Raw genomic sequence first — 22444 nt, 5'->3', positions numbered from 1 at the left:
CCATCTCATCCAAGGGGGCATGCGTTGTGGGAAGGTTTCAGAGGCCCAGAAGAGGGCTGCGGGGCAGGACACAGAGCCTCACCCTCCTTTGTCTGTGAGCAGTCGGGATGTTTCTGCAGCGGCGGCTGCTGCCTTCAGTACCCGAGAGATGCTGTTGCCATTATTCTAATAGGAGTGCCTCTCTGAGCACCTCAGTCCCCACCCACGCCCCTCCCGAGCGTTAACTGCAGCAGTGCTTGGTTCAGCTGATAATGCCAGCTTTATATCAGCTTCGGCCGCTGCCCCGAGTATCCGTGTCATCTCTATTCTAGCTTTCTCTCTGTTAGCTCCTTTGTCTTTTCGTCTCTGTGCATGTCCCTGCCGTCGTTGGCTGTTTTATTTCATATGTTCATAGACAGTGACTACATCGGTGTAATTGAATATATATGAAGCATTCGCTTAGAGAAAAAAATTATTGCTGCCATGCAAGCAATAATCGAAGTCCACGTAATAATCATCAGGTACATCTCATGTGTGCCTGTGGTCTGCCAGGCTCTGCCTTTGACAGGTGTTCACTCCGCTGCCCAGCAGCGGTCCCTGATGACCGCCTCATCATCTCCCGTCACCCCTGTTCTCCCGGCCTTCCGTGTGATCACCTGAGGGGTCGTGCGGCCCTGGATAGCAGTAGAGCCAGGTTCTGTAGGAGATCGAGCTTATGAGGTGTTCTGAAAGGAAAGGCATTCAGTTTGACAATCGAATAAGGCACATGTATTAGTTACTTTTTTACTGCTGAAATGAAATAAAAAGTGCCCGACAAAAGCAGCTTCCGGAAGGGTTTGTCAGACTCCTAGTCTGTGGGTACAGTCCGTCATGATGAGGACAGCGGGGGAGGGGAGGTCAGGGACACGAGGCACCTGCTCACGTGGAGCCTGCAGTTGGGAACACTGGGAGATGAATCGCTCCATCTCCTTCACCCTTTCTCTAAGGTCTGCAGCCCCAGCCCATAGAATGGTCCCATTGTCATGTAACGGGGGTCTCCCCGCCTCAGTTAAGTTAACCTGAAAAAGCTCTCTCAGACATGGCCCCAGAGGCTTGCCTCCGAGGTCGTTCTGGATCCGGCCAGACAATGACAGTATAAACTGTCAGGGCCTGAAGTGAATGCTTCTTTAGATTTTGAAAATAAATTCCAATAAGTTATTCCCTGCCGCCAAACCTCCCTGAGTACATTATATTAAAAGTTCAGTCTGTCGGGCAGTGGTGGTGTATGCCTTTAATCCCAGCACTCAGGAGACAGGTGGATCTCTGAGCTCGAGGACAGCCGGTCTACAGAGCGAGTTCTAGGACAGCTAAGGCTACACAAAGAAACCCTGACTCGAAGTGGGGAAAAAGTGCAGTCGGATGTGGGAGAAGAAAGAGTTCTGATTGACGGAGGACCAGTCATAATCCAGTCTTGCTGGATGACCCAGACCATTAAGTTGTGGTCAGCCTAGACGTTGGGTGGGCTAAGAGTGATCACGTGAGTGGAACCTCTTGAATGTTGCCCTTGAGTGCATAAAAGCAAGCTCCTGCTTCAACGTTGCCTCTGGTTACCGAATACCTCTAAGATGACATCTAGGGAGACCGAGTCACCTGATCGCTAGAAACAGTATTCAGTGTCCTAACTAGGTGAAGTGACCGTCCCATCAGAAAACAAGCCTTGTAAGCAGCTCAGATTTTAGCAAGTGGTTGAGAAACAATTAGTGCCTTTAATGTATTATCTGTGTCGGTTTGCATATAGGAAACACATAAATATGTGAGCATGGAAAAACTAGTATATGAAATTATTATAATAAATTTTATTATTATTATTGTCAGCCTAGCGGCATGGTAACAATAGCTCTAAAGCTTAAGTTTGTCAACCGTATGCTAAATATGGCTATTGCCCATTTCTTACAAAATTTGAAATCCATTCTGTACAGTGTCTATGTGATTATTTCGGGACCTTCCTCCAGCAGCAACAGGCTGCAGCCAATGAGCAGGAACCTTGCGGGCGAGGCTGGAGCAGGATTTCCTTGGCTCTTTGTGGGGAGGTGCACCCTCCTGGGTCTTTACCAGAAAGTCCCCTGGCTGCTGTATTGTACGAGCAAGGTCAAATAGAATGTAAAGCCCAGGTAAAACAAACCACACAGAACAGACGTTAAACTGCAGGGAAAACCCTTTCTCAGCAGCACCTTCTGGTACCTTCCACTGGGGCCTTCTTTGGCAGAGTCTGAAGGAACTCTGACCCTTCCGTGGAGCCTGGAAGAGCTGATGGCCTTTTTGTGAAGGAGCAGAAGGTAGATGTTTCTCTAGCCTTGAGCCTGGGCGGGTGGTTCATGGCTGTGTGTTAGACTCCTTATAAGTGTGGACAGGTGAAGCTGACGCCGTCTGGGGTAGTGGGTTTTGTTAGGTTTGTGGAAATGGCTTCTAAGGCACATATTATTAATTATGACATCCATTCATTCTGCCAGCTGCTCTGTGCAGCACAGCAAACAGAAACAGAAGAATGAGGGTTTTTTTTAAGATGATTTAAAATCATTTAGAGAATATTTTTTTTCCCTTGTGGCAGTTCTATTTTAAAAATAATTACTTTGTGCACATTGTTTCGACTTTAAAATCTTGTAGGCGTTACCTGAACTTTCACCATCCAAACTAAAAAGACTTTTATGATATATAACTTCAGTGTTTTGATTTTGCATATTTTCTAACCTCCATTCCTAAAACATATTTTGTATAATTATGGTTAATTGTATACTTCTTTGAGTTCCGAACTTTTTCTTAGAATATAAAAGTATCTTTGTCAAGTGTGCTTGGGTCAAGTAATTGACATGAAATATGAGCTTTTACTCACACGCCATGCCAAGTTGTGTGGCTTGGACAACCGCGGAGTCTCGGACTGAACACAGTGCGCAATTCAGTTCTCACTCATGGCGCATTCCGGTGCCCGGTGGCCTTCTGCAGATACCTCGGCATCCCAATGTCCTCCGTCCTGGAGCTCCATTCTTCCTGCAGCCCGCTGCTGGATCATGGTAGCCCTGGAGAAAGAGGGACATGGAGGAGGTTTCACACGGGACACCTCTCAGGGCCAAGGTGTCAGTGGCCACATCTCTTCTGCTTACAGAAGACAGTCATGTAGCCACGCCTAACCAAAGGGAGCCTGGTAAATGTAGTTTAGCTGTATTGAGAAAGAAAGGACAAAGGTCTGGGCACTCAGAGCCTCAATCACAATTCCCATTTAAATGCCACATACCTGATGTCTTTACATATTTCCAATATAAGTCGTCACTTCAGCATAGATAATGTTCATTGAGATCCTGTGTTTAAGATCTTGTACTAATGGTTTAAAAATAATTTTGCAGTAATTTGATAATAGCGGGTTTTTATTTATCTTGTCTCTCTCTGTATTGTACATGCGTATGTGTATGCACATATGTGATTACTTGCTTGTATCACAGCACATGTGTGGCGGTCAGAGAACAGCTTCCGAGAGTTGGTTCTTTCTTTCTACCACGTAGGTTCAGGGGCTTGAACTCGGGTTATCAGGCATGACAGCAACTGTCTTTACATGCTGAGCCATCTTGCTAGCCCTGGATTTAGTTGCTTCTCATCATAGATACACACACATATGCACACATACATATAAATTTTTAGTTGCTTTCTATAGCACACACGAATACAGACATGCAATACGTGTATACTTATGTCTGTTTTAGCAGTTGACATACTGTAGTACATAGTTACTTGAATATATATTCCTGCCTGCAACATAGACGTGCTGGCGGTGACGGTGTGAGAGGAGAGAGTTTTACTAAAAAGACTGTTGGAAGTAGCTAGAAAAGGCTTGTTATCTTTCATTTCCCACGGGCCTGTTACCCTTCCTTACTCAGACTGTGCTAGGATCAACATTGCCATTCCCTGGGGTTTACTCCCGAGGGTGTGAGCAGTTTTTCTTGCTTGCCTGCTCTCAGTCCAGCTCATGTTTTTGTAGGTTCAGGCCATATGTATGTTGTGAGTGTATAGTACTTCAGAGGAATGGGTGGTGGTTCAAAGGGTTCCAAGAAGTATTCCAAGGGTTCCAAGGAATTAGTCCCATGGGGACATTTAAGGCCTGGGTCAGGATGGGCGTACAGTGGCCGGCTATGCTTGGTTCTCCAAACAGGGTGGTTCTAATGGAGCTGAAGTTTGGAAGGGGACAGGTCAGCCAGAGGGTGGCCTTAGAAATGGCTGGAAATCCTATCAGAATGGAGACCTCTTCCGCTTAAATGACGTACGAGGCATCACTGTGGCTGGACAGGGTGCCGTGTGCGCTGTCTCTTTTCCCTCTGAAAACAAATTTCTTCTCATTGTTTTCTATTCGGGAGCAAGATAAATGCAGTTGTTGCCAAAAAGTTGGGAGATATTATGGTCTAGATGTACAGAGTCTTTTCCCTTTCTCAAGTAAGCCATGATGGCTCATGAGAAGCCACCCAGAGCCCAGGGCCATGCGCCACACGCTGAGTGCAGCCCAGCCTGGGGTTGCAGTGTGAGACTCATCTCGAACAAACAAACAAAAAGGTCTATCTGTCTCTAAGAGTATCTCAGTAACGGGGACTTCTCTTTGGTCTTCTAGGCAAAGCCAAAGCTGATCGAGCCACTTGACTATGAAAATGTCATTGTGCAGAAGAAGACTCAGATCCTGAATGACTGTCTGCGGGAGATGCTCCTCTTCCCTTACGATGACTTCCAGGTGCGTGGCCATACCTCTCTCAGTACCGCCATGTTACAGTGGGAAAGTTGGCCGATGTGCTATAGACTTGATTGCACACATTTTTCTGTAAGCTGATTTACTGTGATTGGTGAGCTCATGACTTTTAATGGGAGGCCTAGAGCCAGTCTTGGTGGTGCAGGCCTCTGTATTCCTAGCTATCTGGGGAGCAGAGTAGGGGGCCCCACATTCAAGGACTGGCTAAGCTGCAGAGTGAGTTCAAAGCCAACCTGGACAATGCCGTGAGATGGATACGAGTACACATCTCCCCTAGCATGTGTGAAGTCTTGTGTTCAGTCCTAGCAGTGTAAGAAGAAGGCATTGTTAAATGAAAGAGAAAATGGGTGTGATTGTGTACCTTATTACTTCATATATTTAGTGAGATTAGTTTTTCACGTTATAAATAAATATAAATCTACATATAGGGGTGTGTGTGTGTGTGTGTGTGTGTGTGTGTGTGTATCTCTATACCCTAGGTTGACTTAGAGGGTACAAGTGGTTCTTACGTCTTAGAAGATTATTTTAGATTTTAAATCACATTTTTTCGAACAGAACTAGGACCCTTGCATGCTGTTACTTCAACCAGGTGTTCTAGAACCTTCTGGGGTGCAGAAGAGGCTTGTTGCACATCCGGTAGGATGACATGCTTGAACCTTGCTGCGACATGCCCTTAACTGCCGGTCCCCAAAGAAAAGGGCTGTGCGGAGGTTAGCAGTGCTGTGAAGTCTGTCTCGGTAGCAGGACAGCAGGACGGAGGTGTCTTATTCCCGTCTGGGTGGATGCTCGATGTCTTTTAGCCTCTAGCTAGGTGACAGACAGGAAGTGTTGAGGTTACTGAGGAGCAAGGGTTACCAGTGACCCGGGGCCACTGCAGAATGCTCAGAGATTCTTGTTCCTATTTTGTTCTCCTGCATGTTTCCCAACAGTTTCCTGTCCTCTCCCTCAGTTTCCTTGAGCTGGATAGTCCTACGTGATGTTGTTACTGCCCAAACCTGGTCTTCTGTGAACGGAACTGAAAAATGAACTGCATGTAGATTCTAACGTACTTGGGAAAACTTAAACCAGTTGGCGTAGAAAGCCCCCCCTTCTGGGGTAGGAGAAGTGGCTAAGAGTGCTTACTGCTCGTGGCGGCCTTGTTTTGTTTTTGTTTGTTTTTTTCCAGGCAGGTCTCTGTGTAGTCCTGGCTGTTCTGGATCATTTGTCTCTGTAGACTGTACTAGGCTTGAACTCAGATTCTCTTCCTTCTGCCTCTGAGGGCTGGGATTCACCATACCTGGTTTCGCTTGTTGCTCTTGTAGAGGATTTGAATTCAGCTCCCACCCAGCACCTATGGTTGATGGCTCACAGCTGTTAGTAACTCCAGCTCCAGGGCATCCGGCACCTTCTTCTTGTCTCCACGGGCACTTTCACACGTATGTGCCTACTCACAGACAGATACATAAAGGAAAAGAACATCTTTTAAACATCTTTCTTTTTCCTAATCTCACTTTCCAGAATTACAGCTGTAGTGCACACTGTTTTTTGCTTTTTTTTCTTTCAGTTGCTCTCCTGTTAATAGCACTTGCTCAGTTCTAACCCTTGACGATCCCCCACCCAACACCAAACTGAAAAGACTTCTAATTGGACGAGCAGTGAGAATTTTCATGAATGTCTTTTCTTTCTAGCTTGCTAGAGATGCATGCATCAGCTGGACGTGACTATCCCTTAGAGCCAAAGCACTCTCTGCTAGTGAGTGGGATCGTAGCATGACCTCAAAGCCATGCTTTGAAAGCATCCTTTATCAGTAAACCCCGAGCTAAAGGGTACACGGGAGGGCTCTCTAGAATTGTGCCTTTTGCCCGGGGATTGGCACCAAACGAAAAGCAAAGTCAGTTGTTTACAAATTAGACTCCTTGTTGACAGTTTTTTTCTGTAGTGTTCTTGGGGAAGCCATGATGTATATGAAGCTTCTTAGGGCGTAGTGTGTGTGTTTTTATTGATATTTAGGAATAATTTTGTTGTTTTGTCTTAAAACCCAGAATGAAAAGTTATATTCATAGACATGGAATAAAATTACTTAAGAAAGAAAACAAAACACCCAGCACACAGTTCCTTTAGTATCTCAGCATCCTCATCTCTCCCAGGGACAAAGAACCCAGATACCCCAGCAGCTGTAGAGACGAATGATTATAACTTTAGTGGAAATCCATTCATCTCTCCCGAAATCATTTCTGTGATGTTCTAAGGGACACAGAGCCTCAGCTTCCCTGTTCTGGCCGAGAATGAATGAAGAAGTCTTGGTTTCTGTTTCAGGAAACTTGTTCCAGAGTTGAAGGAGTTTGAATATCAGCTTTGGCCCTCGTCCTGGCAGTAGTGACAGGTCACAGCTGACTCCGGACACTATTTGTTCTCCTACAGACTGCGCTTTGTCATCCGGGACACTGTTTACACCATCCGTTCTTGCTACTCTGTCTCGCTGATGGTATTAGCTGTCTCATTGCAGTGTGAGTTAATGATTTAGCAAAGCCACAGTCCTCCTGCCTCTGTTTTCTTAGGTAATGAGGAGCATCGAATATTGTATGTCTAGAGGCATTGCAAACATTTGATCAGAACAAAGCATCTTTTCTCATACAGGAAAGGGGTGATGGGGTTAGGAAATGGGGTAGATCGTGGGCACAGTGCCTGAGGGGGCAGCAGTATCCTTTAATTAACTGTTCAAGTAATAGGACTTGTATTAGATGTCTGCCAAGCATGCTCAAATATAATTTCTAAAATATAAGCATACACAGGGGTGCTGCCTTTGCATGTTTCCAAGTGGTGGACTGACATTGAGCCCCGGTTCCTCAGATCTGGGACATCCGAGTGGTCTCTGAGAAATGAAGTGTGTAGAAAAACAGACTGTCGGGTAGATGTACTTACCCAACGATGAAGTTGTTAAAAGGCTGAGAGCTAGGAAATGTATTTTTTTTTAAATAATCAAGAGTCATGTCAGATAGTTACAAAGCAAATGAATTGATCTTTCAAGGCAAGAGACAGGACAGGAGTGTCACAGGACAGGACAGGAGTGTCACGGGACAGGACAGGAGTGTCACGGGACATATTTGTTAAGACTCCCATCCTGGTCCTTTGGGGTCAGTGCTGTCTGTCTGTCTGTCTGGGACTTGCAGTTCTCCTGTCCCACAGTTTCTCAAGATCCTTTAGAAGCCAATTGAAATCTCATGTCCTCTGAAGCTACTTAAGTCCACTGTGGCCTCTCCCTGATTCTTCCGTATCCTGTGTATGTAAATGTTTAGTATGTTGTAAAACCTGTCACCGGCTGCTGTTCTTTCTGACCTAAAGTCAGTTCTCTATTGTAGGCCTGAGCAGGGCTCAGTCCAGTACCACTTTTCTGTGTTTCTGTCCTGTCGTCCGTCTGTCCCCTTTGTCTGCACAAACCTCTAATCCCTCATAATATTGTACACTGGGAATAGATATATGTGAAAAATGCGTATCAGATCAGTGATTCAATTTGGTGAATATCAGGTAATTTTTTAAGTTAAAAAGACATAAGTAAGTTGGGCACTTTAGTCCTAGGACTTGAGAGGCAGAGATGCAGGCAAGTGTCTGTGAGTTCAAGGTCTGCCTCGTCTACATGGCAAGTTCAGGCCGGCTGGGGCTACTGAATGAGACCCTGTCTTTAATTTTTTTTAAAGCCATTTAAATCAGGTCTTAAGAGGAGTGTGCTTTCTGGCGGCTAACGGATCTTTTTGTACCTAAAATTTTATAGTGTTTTCAAAGTTGGTAGTTGGTATAACTTTGGACTTTCCCATGAGCGAACTCAGAGGGAAAATTTTAACAGACTGTGAGTGATAACCTTTTTTCATCAGAATGTTTTGTATCAACAAAAGTGATTCATTGCTTGAAGGATGGCAGGGTTTGCACAGCGGAAAGTGCTGTCCCTGTCAGCCATTGACTCTGTGGAGATGACTGCAGCACTCTGGTTCCCGATCACCTTGTGGTGGCGGAGATGACGTACGTGACCGTCTTCATCTGTCCACCGCGTCTCACCTTCAAGTGTCTCCCGGCTGGTTGCCTGAATTACCGCTGCCTGTGTAATTTTGTATTGCCATGGAGCACACAAGACAGTAAGGAGGTAATTTAGGGGTGTCATTCCTATTTCATAAATGCTAGATTGAGGCATCTAGTGTAAGCCAGGGGTGATGTTTGTATGGGGAAGTAAGGAGAACCGTCACTCCACTTCCGGGTTCGTATCTGAGGATCTGAGCAACGATGCAAAAGACGACGGTGCAAGATGTTGTGCAGCTGCGTGAGTTGCAGGAAAAGGATGCCTGTCCGTGGATGAGCAAAACATCACAGTGCTTGCTTGTGGTGGGAAAGGAAGGGAGATGCTTATGGGCGTGTACCGCCACACCTAGGCACACCGCATTCTTTAAAAAGAGTGTTTGGTTATAGGATTCCTAGCTAACCATGGGTGTGGGTATGCAGTTGTCAATCTTAGGTCTGCTTGCAAAGTCAGAATGAGGTGTCATACCTCAGGAGAACCCCCTCTTGAGAGACCCATGGTGCATCGTCCACTCCTGACCGGAAGAACTCAGAGGCGGCTGGAGATGATGAAGGATAACCAGTAGGAAGTGTTTGGGTTCGGGACAGCCTTTGTGTTGCCTCAGGATTGTGTAGGGAAATGTGGTGACTCCATTTCCCTGTCAGTAACATCTTGATTTTTACTTTCCCCCGGTTCTTTTCACTCACACACAACCGATAATTATCTATGAACCAGTGGCCTGGAGAGGAAGCCAAGCGCCAGGACTTACAAAGGCCTGGAAATCCCTGATCTCATTTCCCATCTACCATTTGGAAAAGAAAATATTTTTCAGCACTGTTTTTCCCTTGATAGGTTTCCCCCCGCCCTCCCCCCCCCCCCCCAATGAAGCAATCTCAGGACTTCGTTTTTTACTTTTTACTAAAAATATTCTTTTTGTAAATTCCTTGAAAATTTGTCACCTGGAGTCCGTCGATGTGATTTTATGTGAGCATGGTGGGACAGAAGTTCATGTCTAGGGCTGGACTTACCTGGAAAAGTTAGATATATAATGTTTCTGAATTGACATTAGACGGGCCTTTAGGAGGTGAGAGTTTTCATTCTGTTCAAGTATAAGAAAGTTTAAGTGATGAGTTTCCACTGTGGAATGATCCTTTGAAAGACTAGCTGGCATCTCAGGAGGTTGTCCTTTGGCTGGGTTGAAGAGAACATGTACGTAATGAATACTCGTAGCCTGTGTGAGGGATTTGGCGGCTTTGTCTGGGACTTAGGGCTATACACACAGAGCAGAGGCCCCAATTTCACACTGCTAAACACCAAGGAGAGGAGATAAAAGAAAGCATTGTGGGTACTTGTAAGAAGCCAGAGTTTAAAGCAGGTTCATTTTCATCGCATAAGTCACAGTCCGTGAGATCCTGTTATGTAAATTTCAGCGTCCACTAGGGTATTCAGGTGCTGGCAGCCTGGACTCTCTCAAGCCCACCCTGAGAGAGAAGTCAGGACCTACATAAAGGACCAACTAACCTCCAGTGTGGGAGACAGAAGATGGGTGGGCACCTGCTCCTAGGAGGGAGGAGGAGGAGGGACAGACACAGGACAGACACAGACAGACAGGCTTCACACCGGAGCCCAGGCTGGGGTGTGGCAGAGGTGTAGACCTGCTGGCCTCCTGTGTGTGAAGCCTTGGAGTTGACCCCGGAATCATCAAACAAAACAAACTGTGAGGGGAAGCCACCATCACCTCACTGCTGCATCTGTTCACTGCTGAGGGCACAGAGAGCCCTAAGGGTAGAAACGTGGGGTTCACAGAGTAGCTGGGGAGAGAGAACCCATATTCTTAAGAGAGTCGTTGTCAGGTGACAACAGACCCAGAAAGAACACGAGAAATCATCCTTTGTGGTGCTGTAAGTTGTTCTTCGGAAGGCTATTGTTTTGGAGTTTTCGGTGTTTATCTAGAATTATTTTTAAATTCTTGACCAAGTGTGTTGGTGCACGTGAGTGCTGGTGCCAGTGAAGGTTAGAAGCCTAGGATCCCCAGGGGCTAGAGTTATAGATGGTTGTGAGCCACGTGACGTAAGCCCTGGTAAATGAAGTGAACCTTCTGGAAGAGGGTTGTGTAACCACTGGGCCGTCTCTCCAGCCCTGGAGGAGCGTGTGTGGGGTTTGTGCACGTGTGTGCTGTTGTCTGAGGGCCAGAGAGAGTTGGCTTCCCTGGAGCTAGAGTTGCAGTTTGTCAGCTGGCCAGGGGGTGCTAGGAATTGGTCTCCCCACCTCTGCAAAGAGCAGTGTGAGCTGCTAACCATCTCTCTGGGAGTTCAAATTAAATTTCTCCTTACACTAAATGGAATTCTTTCTCCAGGCCCTTACAGGTGAGCTAAACAGTGGGGCGGGGGAGGGGCCGCTTCTCTGCCAATGGCATCACTAGAGGTGAACAGACTACGTGTGGGCGTGGAAGGCTGGGGCAGGAACTTGGAGGTGTGTGGTGAGGGAATGCCCTACATGAATCTGAGTTTCCAGTGTAGCCTGGTGCTGGAGCCATTCATGAGCAGCGCATGCGTTTCGGAACAGACACGTCTGCCGATCCTTGGAAAGCCGCCATCGCCTCTGTGTGCAGTCAGCCAGCTGCAGCACCGTTCCCAGGATCCTCTACTGCTGCGGTTTCGACGTTGCCCTGGATCCAAAAACATTTAATGTACAGACCAACCCAGCCACGTGGCCTTTCCAGGAGACATCAAAGTGACAGAGTTCCCCAGACACACGATATACCGCACAGCTGGTCTCAGGCCTAGAGAGGGAGGGAGGGAAGGGGAGTCGGGAGCCCTCCTGATAATAAGCCGTAGTTTGAAACTGGAGATAACTTTAAAACATTGATGTGGATGCTGCATTCCTTTGGACTGACTGAACATATTAATAATTAACAAAAAGAAAAACCAAGCTCAGGCTTATGTGAGGAAGGCGGTGGGCTGGGCCAGGGGACACCAGTCTCCAGAGCCCAGTGTCTTCTGTGTAACCTAGCGGTGCTTTGTGCCTGTTCATTTCTCTCTCCTCCCTCAGGTAGCTTTCACCGGCTAGGAGAACCATGATTTCTCAGATAAATGCCTAGAATTTGCAGAGGTTCGAAGGGATAATCTTATGAATAAATAAAGCCAAAATAGTGATAAATCTGCAATGTTCTGCAACAGACCACGAGGCGGGCTCTCAAAGATGGTCATGTTTTGGGGGTGTGGTAGCACATGCCTATAATCCCAGCACTCAGGAGGTGCAGACAGAAGGGGAGCTTCAAGGCCAGCCTTGGCTACGTAGTGAGTTTGAGGCTAGACCCTAGAGAAGAGCCTGCAGGTCTCCGACCCAGTGTTTCTCACCAGTGGCTGAGCCAAGACGACCCCACCCAAGGTTGTCTGCCTAGTGCCCCATCTCCCTTCTCCTGGGAGAGCAGCCACATGCCCTCTCCTGTCTGTCCTTGGCGTCTGTTTTTCTGTCTGAGTGAGGCGACTCCCAGCTTTCTGCTCCTGGATCGGAGAACACAAATACTTGGTCAGCAGCCCTGCAGCTGGCTTAGGTTAGAGCCCACCCACTTCTCTGAGGTCTCTTCTCCAGTGCATTGTTCTTAGGGTCCCTGGGGGAAGGGTGGGCCTTTTGTTCAGGCTTCTAATTAGAATCTTATAACATGTGATATTTATATGCGCAGTGTGGATATGCATACTTCCTCCCCAGGAATTAGGAGTATTTTTGAATAGTTTATTCCATCATCAAGTGAGTAACCAGCGTGTGTGGAGCGGAGAGGGGTAGAAAATAAAGATGTCACCCGACTCCGTACCTTCGGCAATTCATATTTCTTTGAATCCTTATGGTGAATCTTCCCTCTTTTTGTTTGGTTCTGAAAAGTAACTTGGGCAATGTAAGTCAAAACACATGCAGTGTTCACCTTTTCTCCTTTTATTGAACACCCCCACCCCTTTGGGCTTCTCATAGATTGATTGCTAGCATTCAGCTTAGCTGTCGGGAAGGGGCGGGACTCAGAATTCTGTGTCCACCTGACTGCAGAATTCCTGCAGAGGAAACCTGGAGGTCCTAGAAGGCCAGTTTATGGAGGACGGAAAGTTCAGGCTTTCCCCAGGATTACGCAGAGGAGGAAAGGCAAACCTCCCCTCGAGAGCTCTTGGGTTTCCTGGCTTTCTATTTGGAACCCTTCCCAGTGTCCTTCCTCAGCCTTCTGCCGTAGGAAGTTTAATGAAATGGTCCGCTTCAGATTTCTCCTCCTTGTTACCTGAGCTTCTTGGTGGGGGTGGGGCGGGAGGGTGGGGAGTGGGGGAGAGGGTGGAGAGAGGTCGTGGGGGGGGTAGTGGGGGTTTACAGTCACATGTGAGAGATAGATCCCCTCATCCCCTTGGGGTCTGGACAGAGTTTAAAAAGGGGGAGCTGAGTGAGATCTCAGTAGATAGGACTGCAGCCTTTCCAGGGGCAGAGCCAGGACAGGGGGAGCTGCCAGGTAAGGAACTGTTGCCGCCCTGTCGTGCCCCCTACCCCCACCCCGCACGCCCCAGGTGGTCCACACAGCTCAGAAGTTTCCTACTGTGACCTTATAGCTAGCTCAGGACCATCAAAGTGTTTGGAGGGAATCATTTCAATCAAGAGAAAAGTTCTTAAAGTAAAAATAATCTACTTGAATGTTTGAATTTTAAACCACACTGGGAGATGGTAGTCCTGGATCTGGTTAGGAGGCTGCTGGTTCCACTGCATTCCATAAACATGAAGAGTTTGGCTTGGGGCTCTCTCCGGGGTCCATACTTCCTTCAAAGTGCCTTTGGGACAGAGGACACTGCTCCTTCCTTCAATTTCAACTGTTCGGCTGGTTCCTTAGAATTCCTCATGAGAAGCTAGTCTGTCCCTGGAGGACGTAAACTAGGGGTTTCCCAGTGTAAAGACTGTCGGTATTTAGCCACACTCTCAAGTTCCTTCAGATAGCAGATGGAAAGTTTCTATTTCTAAGTTGTGTTTTAAACTTGGAGGTTTTCATCTTGCTAGTTATTTGGGGGTGCTTAACTATACTTCAGTCTTCAGATGCCAACCACATCTCACAGCGTGAGAAATTCTCCCCTTCCCCTTTCCTGTTAAGCACTTTCTTAGTAGGACAGAGATATAACTGGGGCTCCATTTCCCAAGATTCCCTGTCTGTGGATTCAGACAACATCAAGCTAAAAATATTTGGAGAAAAGGAGACGATAGAGCATGGGCAGACTGTGTGTAATTGTTCCCTAAGAGGTGCAGCATAGCAGCGGTTTACACAGCCTTGTTCCAAAGTAGGTGTGAGAGACAACTGGGAGAAACTGAAAGTCACACAAGGGAACACTCGGTCCCCAAGCAGATGTCCACCTAAGATAAGGACTGGGTGTCTCTGGGTTTTATAGCTGTAGGAAGTCCTGGACCCAGTCTTTCAAGGTCACTGAGCGATGCTGTGATTTACCTTTAAACATTCAAAGAGTGGAGCATTTGTCTTAGGACACCTTATACACTATCTTAAATTAGTGGAGACTTGGAAGTTGCATCCAGTTGGCCTCCCTTTAACCTCTACAGAGAGAAAGAGTCGTGGTTGTCCCCGTTGCTGTAGATGAGGAAAATAAACAGGAAAGATGAGGTAATTTACGCCATGTCGCAAAGCAAGCAGGAGATTCATTGAGAAGAAAACAAACACTGGGGTTGTTGTTTACCATTTTTGATATTTGTGTTTGGAAACTGGATAAAGACCCATCCTTTAACAAAAGTAGTTATAAGGGACAGGGATGAGGGAGGCTACAAGCTTGTCATGGCTGCACACGCCTTTCGGCTCAGCAGCACGTGGGCTGCAGCAGGAAGGCCATGAGCTAAGGGCCACCCTGCGGCGTGTTGTGAATTCCAGGCTGCCCGTGCTGTGCAGTAGAAGCCAGAAGCCATCTCCACACAAGCCCATATACAGTGTTAGGAAGAAACTTAACTCACTGTTTAGAAGGGCTCTGGTACTCGCTGAGTATAGCTCTTAGGAGATTGACTTGAACTGTTTTCTAAGCCCGATAAATGAAACTATAGAAATTTAATGTTAATTGGTTTGGCATAGAGAAGACAATGGTCTGAATGTAATTTTTAATACACAAAATCTATAGAGATGTTAAAATAGAACATTAACTTGTACTGTAGATTTCCCTTGTCAATTATGGATCGGAGAGCTTTTGTCTTCATAGGGAAAACCTTATATGCAGTAATGGATGGTGATTGGTGGTTTCCTTTTTCTTTCCCATTGACTGTTTTCTTCATTCCTGAAACATTTATCAAGTATTCATCTCAGAGGTACAAGTAGGGGAGATGGCTCTTGGCCTTGAAGGTACTCTGAATCTAATCGAGGAAAAGGCATGTGCCTGCAGGAGAAGGCTGAATAATTTAGGTGCCAATTGCCAAAACAGGTCTCAGGGACATTGTTTTAAAGTTACTGAATGATAGGGCCCAACATCAATCAACTCTTTAGGCTCATAGACCAGATATTTGATCAATGTGACCAGACTCAAGGGGACTGATATGCATTTGCTGACTCCACAAGAAAAGCAAAAATAGTATTTTATTAAAGTACGTTGGAATTTCGATTAAAAAATAGTCAATCTAAATATTTTTGTTGGCTTTGTGTCTTTTCTGCGTAAGAAAGTCAAAACGGAAAGCGTGTTATAAGGAAGTGGATTGTCGAGACTGGGCTTAGAGTGAAGGTCATGAAGACGAAAGCTGGCGGCATTAGTGGTGACTGCTCCGTTCATAACAACTCAGCTAGACCCTCGGGGTCTGACCCAATGGATTCCAACTTATTAGGCAGGTCCTGCTCTTTCTGAGACCTGATTTATCCCGATTGATTAAAGTGGTAGGGTTTTAGTGTTTAATTGAAAGTCAGTTGGAGTTCAAAGGCAGTATTTGACATAGCAAATGCACTTAGTCTTAGGCTGTCTGTCCGTCCGTCCGTCCGTCCATCCGTCCATCCATCCATCCATCCATCCATGATCCTATGTATCCCAGGCTGGTCTAGAACTTGCTATGCTTCTGAGGATGACCCTGAACCTTTGGTTCCCCCACCTCTATTTTCCAAGGACTGGGGCTTTAGGCATGATGTCCTCTCAGGCTTAGTTTACTCAGTGCTGGAGCAAACCCAGGGCTTTGCCCAAGTGAGACAAGCTCTCAACCAACAGGGCTCCATTCCCAGTCCAGCCATATTTTTTAAAACATAGGTGATCTCATTTGTTTTGTTTTTGGTTTTATCTTTAGGTGTCTCTCTTGTCCATTCTTGATACAACTTGAACCCATCCTTTACCATTTCAGTGTAAAGACGGATACACCTTTGTTTGATGTTCTATTCTGTTGGATTTCCTTCTCTTGTATGTGTGTAATGAGACTGGCAGATATGTCTTATTAAATATTGTATCTTTAGCCATTAGATTCGTCTGGAGGAAGGCAGGGACCCAGACAAAGTTTGGCTAGATAGGTAAATATTTATTCTGAGCTCTTAAACGATTGCTAGAATATTTTTCATGAAGGGAAGATACTACAGTTTGCCCCTGGGATCCAGCTGCTACTCACTTTTTATCTAGTCACGTGACCTCCTTCGGGCGAGAAGGAGGAAGAAGGAGAAGAAGGAAGCCAGGTTGCAGCAGAGTGTCTCTCAGGTGAGCTCTGTCGTCCTGTGAGTACAGCCTTCTTCAGCACTGTGCCGCTCGGCCGCTCCTGCTCCCTTACAACCATGTTGGATTTGTCTGTTGAGTAACAAACCACCCGGAGCCTAGTAACTTGGCAGTGTAGGTTCCGTCCCACAGTTCTCTGGTCCAGGTCCGGCTGGCCACTTCTGCTTTAGTTGTTATCCAGGGAGGCTGTGTCTACAATGGCCTCTTCTCCTGTGTTGTATCTGCCTCGGGGTAACGGGACATTTTTCTCTGTATAATACGGCCCCTCTCTATGGCCGTCTTATACTGTTTCAGTAGTCTCAAGATAGTGGAGGTTTTAGAAATATGTTTTTACCAACTCCTTGAGATTTTCATGATACATGCAATGTATTGATCATATTCACCTCTACCCTCACCCCAAGTCTTCCCACCTTCAGACCCCAACTCCATCCTCCCTTCCTGGCTATGTAACCCACCAAGTTCAGTTTGAGTCCAGTGTGTGCTCCCCGTATCTTCACAGACATGGGACTGTGCACTGGAACACGGACCTACACTCCTAAAGAAAACTGATCAGCCTGCTGCCTCCGACAGCCTCTCCGTCAGTTGTAATTGGAGGTTTCTCTCCTACCTGCCAGTTCCTGAATAACTCAGAGGCTTAATCTTGTTGTAATTGCTTGGCCGATGGCTCAGGCTTATTGCCAGCTAGCTCTTACATTTAAATTAACACTTCTTTTAATCTAAGTATTGCCATGTGACTGTGACGTTGCCAGTTTGCTGCCATGTTGTTCCTTGAGCAGCTGGATGGCATCTCCCAGACTCCACCTTCTTCTCCTGTATCTCTGCTTGGATTTCCCACCTGGCTCTATCCTACCTTGCCATAGGCCAAAGCACCTTTATTTGCCAACCAATGAGAGCAACACATATTCATGCCTTACAACACATATTCATACCTTACAGAAAGACATCTCACAATAGTCCATGGCTCTTCAGCTATGGGACTGTGAGCCCATCCTTCCCTCTGTGCTAGAATCCTGACTGGCTTGGTTTTGTGAAGGTCTTCTGCAGACTATGAAATCATGGGTGCAGTGATCCGGTCATGCCCAGAATACACTCTGATTTCAGTCACTCCTACCCAACCTCTGGTTCCTACAGCCACCCCCATTTTGATCCTTGAATCTCTTGGGGAGAAGGGGTGTGATGTACGTGTCCCATCTGTGCCTGAGCACCACATACACGCATGTTCTTTGCACTCTGACCGATTGTGAGTTTCTACATTGACTAATGTCTGCGTCACAAACATGAGGTCTGGCAGCTGCAGAGACAGTGGGATTCTTCACATGGTGCTTGCCTTAGCTTGGGTAGAGGAAGGAAGCACCATCGGCCTCTCCTAGAGGATACCTTTGGAATGTGTGCAGTGCCTTTCATACTCTGTTTTGTTAGCCCACACCAGCCTGTATTCAGAGGAAGAGGAAGTAGACTCCACCTTTGGTATGAGAGCAGCATCCCTACAGTGAGGAAGGGTGAAGGGTTGAGCTCCCTGGAGCCTTCATTAGAGAGCATCTAAAATAGATCCGATAGAATGTAGTTCAAGAAATACCAAATGTGACGCTAAGATCAATTAGTACTAGAGAGGCATGTCGAACGTGGGTTTTGCTTTTTGTTTGTTTGTTTGTTTGTTTGAGGCAGGGATTCTCAGAGTAGCCTTCACTGGCCTTGAACTCACAGAGATCCGCCTGCTTCTGCCTCCTGAGTGCTGGGAGTAAAGGTGTGCACCACCACCACCACCACCACCACCACCCGAATTTTTTTTTTTTTTGAATGAAATCTCTAGTGGATGAAAGTAGACTCCATCTGGGCATTAAGTGATTGATCAAAATCAGTTAGGAATTGATCGCAAATATCGATGTATAAAGCCAAATTTGAACTAAGTTCCAGTCTCTCTGTCTCTCCTTTCTTTTTCTCTTTCTCTGTCAACTCCCTTCCTCTCTCCCCCACCCAAGATTGTTTTCTGGTATGTGTCTGGCTTTGAACACATAGCAATCTTCCTGCCTTAGCCTTCCAAATGCTGAAATTTGATATGGGATCCCCTCTGTATATTGTGAATAGGTTTTGTTATCGTTGGTTAATAAAGAAACTGTTTTGGCCAGTGGCTTAGCTGAGTAGAACCAGGCAGGAAATCCGAACAGAGATATAGAGAGAGTAGGCAAAGTCAAGGAGACGCCATGTAGGTGCCAAAGGAGAAAGACACCAGCCAAAACCTTATCCGGTAAGCCACAGCCTCTTGGCAATACACAGAGTAGTAAAAATGGGTTAATTCAAGATGTAAGAGCTAACTAAAACTATGCCTGAGTCATTGGCTAAACAGTGCTGTAATTAACATAGTTTCTATGTGATTATTCGGGTCTGAGCATCCAGGGAACGAATAGCCTCTGTCTACAGAAATTATAGTTAGGAATAACCATGCCTAACTTTAAGTGTCTGCTGATTTAAAGTTGTTTTCTTTTTTAAATGAGAGCATAATGGTCTTTTATCTTAAAATTTGAAAGAGCTGGCTGGAGAAATGGCTCAGTGGTTAAGATCACTGGCTGCTCTTCCAGAGGTCCTGAGTTCAATTCCCAGCAACCACATGGTGGCTCACAAGTACCCGTAATGAGATCTGGTGCCCTATTCTGGCCTGCAGGCATACATGCAGGCACAGCATTTATTATAGACATAATAAATAAATAAAATCTTTTTTAAAAAATCTAAAAGAGCTGTTGACAGTTATTTTTCTCATCTTTGATGGGGGAAAATGTCACGTAACAGTAGTTTCTTGAGTTCATAATTCTACAGGGAAATTTTTGCAACAAGTTTTCTTTCTTTCTGGTTCCGCAATGGAAAGTGGCTTTGAAGTTCTTTTCCTTCAGATGAGGCGGTTGGTAAGGGTCTCACTGTACCAGATTTAAAAAAATGTGGGAAGAGCCGGGTAAATCAAGCTAAGGAGACAGTGCCTAAGGACACAGTGTGCCCTTGTTTGAGATATGCAGACTTCCATGGTCAGTTTCCTCTGTTGTAGTCATGGCCAGCTTGTAAGGTTTTTGGCGTAGACATGATCTTGTGTTGAGGACAAGAGATACATCCACCCCTTTATATAGTGAGGAAAACACCATCTAAGTACTGGCTTCAAGATGGCTCTCGAAGATTGGCGAGGAAATATAAGCAAGCAGGAACAGCTAGAGAAGATGCCCGGGGAGGACCTGGGAGTCTGAAACTGGTGCGGTCCAGAAAGTAACAATGGGATTGCAAGAAGCTACACAGCAAAAGAAGGTTTCCAGAGCAATGAGCCACCCACTCCACAGTGTGATGAAAGTCTTTGACAGTTACTCGTTCATCTTTCAAGATTAGTATCCATCTTCAAGAACTGAAACAAAATTTAAACCCACAAAATAAACTGACTGATAAGTAGACAAGTGAATTCAGGAGCTCTCAAATGAAGAAGTAAAAATAGCCAGTAAACACACACATGAAAAAATGTTTAAGCTATTTATCGGGCAAATACAAATAGAAATTAGGTTAAGATTTCATCTTTACCCCCCAGTAAGAGTGGCTATCATTGAGGAAAAAATGGGGGCAGGAGAGGTGACTCAGTGGTTAAGAGCACCTGCTGCTCTTGCATAGGACCCAGGTTCGGTTCCCAGCACCCACGCGGAGGCTCACAGACATCTGTAACTTGAGTTTTAGGAAATCTGATACCCTCTTCTGTCCTCTGAGGGCACCGGGCATGCATATGCTGCACATACATCCAAAATAGGCAAAACACTTGTGTACATAGAATAAAAAAAATAATAAATAAGTAGAATGATAAAATCAATAAATTGGGAGAGAAATGGACCCATATACATGGATGGTGGGACTGTGAATTAGACCAGCCACTGTGGAAGTCAGAGTGGAGGTTCCTCAAAAATCTAAAAGTAGAGCTAGGCACAGGTCTATCTGTGACAGTCCTGGGGACTGTACCCAGGGTGATTGGAGTTGGTATAGTGTAGAGACACCTCACATCTGTCTCCTGGGGCACTGCTCACTGTAGCCGTTCATAGTGGGGTCTTATCCAGCTGTGAAGAACAGATGTGTGTTTTCACAGCAGTGGAGTAGGGCAGACTTGGAAGGCAAACGTCACACGTTTCCTGTCATGTAGAATCTAGAGGTGTTTTGTTGTTTGCGTGGTTGGTTTTTTTTTTTTTAAAGAATCCAGACGAAATAAAGGTTTGCTGGAGGAAAGACCAGAGAAAGGGTAACGGGTGTGTTCGTGGGCACGATCACAGTATGTGGTGTATACCTGTGGAGATGGCAGAATGAAATCTGTGACTTTTAGTCAGTGTGTAAGTCGGTGCTAATAAAATAAAAATGTGCGTCTGAAATCTCCTGAAGCAAGGGTAGCTCTAATCTTCAGAGGCAAGGAGTGGCTTTCTTCTTGGTCTGTAGAGTCATTTATTAATGAGTGATTAATTAGCCTGCACTGCTAGCTAGTCTGGGTGCTGGAACTTCAGAATGTCACCTGGATCTGTTGCCAGTGACCTCAGGAGGCGGCTGTCCTCACCTGCTGGGGGAAACTGGAGGTACTTCATATGCTATGGTCCTATTGCAGGGCTGCACTGTAGGTCTGGCCCTCCGTCTGCACAGGCAGGGCCCTCGGCTGCACTGTAGGCCTGATTCTCGGTCTTCACAAGCAGGGCCCTGGGCTGGACTGTTATTAGCCTGGCCCTCCATCTGCACAGGCAGGGCCCTTGGCTGCACCGTAGGCCTGGCTCTCGGTCTTCACGGGCAGGGCCCCCGGCTGTACCCTTAGCCTGGCCCTCCGTCTTCACCAGCTCTTCCTGTGTTCTGTTCACAGACAGCCATCCTGAGGCGGCAGGGGCGGTACATGCACTCCACAGTCCCTGTGAACGCGGAGGAGGAGGCCCAGAGCTTATTTGTCACTGAGGTAGGTTTTCATTTTCTCTGCTTCATGTGCTTTGTAAAGACATTTCCCTCCACCTCCCATCTTCCCACGAATCTTGTTATTTTAATGAATGTTGTCAGAGCTAATGACAGTTTGATGACAAGAACTCAGATGGGGTGTTTTGGGTGTGTGGAATGGCAGAAATGTCTGTGGAGCTCATTTGTAATTCCCAGACACCCACGTCTCCAGAGTTGATCCTGCGGACGTGGACTAAAGGGTGGCTCGTAACGGTACAGTTGGCAATGGTTGATCCAGCAGTGCATCATGGGATCTTTCACTCCACTTGTATGTTTAACCAGGTGATAATAGCCACACCTGACTGCCCCATCTGTGTGTGATATAATCACACTCTATCTGTGTTTGAGCACACAGATCATAGGCTGAACCAAGAGACATCATCACTAGATTGTGTGGTTTCTGTTCCCTTGTGTGTGGGTTTATTCCTCCAGCTGTTTTTAGGTAGAAGAAACTAGTTAGTTTCTGTAATTTTATTTCTTGAAGTGTTTCTTCCTTTAGAAATGAGTTTGGGGGCAGCAAGATATTACTCAGTAAAGATCCCTGACAACACCAGTTTGATCCCCAGGACCCACACATAGAAGGAGAAAACCAACTATACAGACTGTCCTCTGACCTTCACACATGTCTGTGACACACACACACATGCATAGACACAAACACACGTGCACAATATAGTGAAAAAAATGAGTTAGGCCCTTTTCTATGTGATATTTAGAGGAGGTGCGTTCCTATCAGTAGAACTGCAGGTCAGCTGTGCTTTTGAAGTGAAGACCAATTAAATATGAGTGTTTTAGTGTAGATGTAAAAAAAAAAGTTTGCATCTAAAGTGTTTAAAGCAGTGTTCTGTCACTCCCTAAAGATAGTATCCTGTCCCTTTCCTTCTTCACCACACTAGTGCCTTTGATGTACACACTAGGTGTGTTCATACAGGCTTACACACACACATGCACACTAGGTGTGTTCATACAGGCTTACACACACACATGCACACTAGGTGTGTTCATACAGGCTTACACACACTT

General features: G+C 46.0%; 1 protein-coding gene across 18 annotated transcripts in view; it reads left to right on the top strand.

Annotated features, from left to right (window-relative positions):
• Positions 1–22444, top strand: part of Dock9 (dedicator of cytokinesis 9) — a 253384-nt gene that overhangs the window by 107171 nt on the left and 123769 nt on the right. For all 18 annotated transcript variants that reach the window (XM_087912328.1, XM_087912327.1, XM_087912321.1 and 15 more), the window contains exons 2-3: positions 4607–4723; positions 21297–21386. In XM_087912328.1, coding sequence (XP_087768454.1) covers positions 4607–4723; positions 21297–21386 — 207 coding nt within the window. The remainder of the gene's footprint in view (positions 1–4606; positions 4724–21296; positions 21387–22444) is intronic.

Source organism: Myodes glareolus, chromosome 12 (genome assembly GCF_982192425.1).
Source record: "Myodes glareolus chromosome 12, mMyoGla1.1, whole genome shotgun sequence".
Classification (NCBI taxonomy): domain Eukaryota; kingdom Metazoa; phylum Chordata; class Mammalia; order Rodentia; family Cricetidae; genus Myodes; species Myodes glareolus.
The sequence above is the reverse complement of the archived record's forward strand: the minus strand, read 5'-3'. Positions and strand labels throughout refer to the sequence as shown.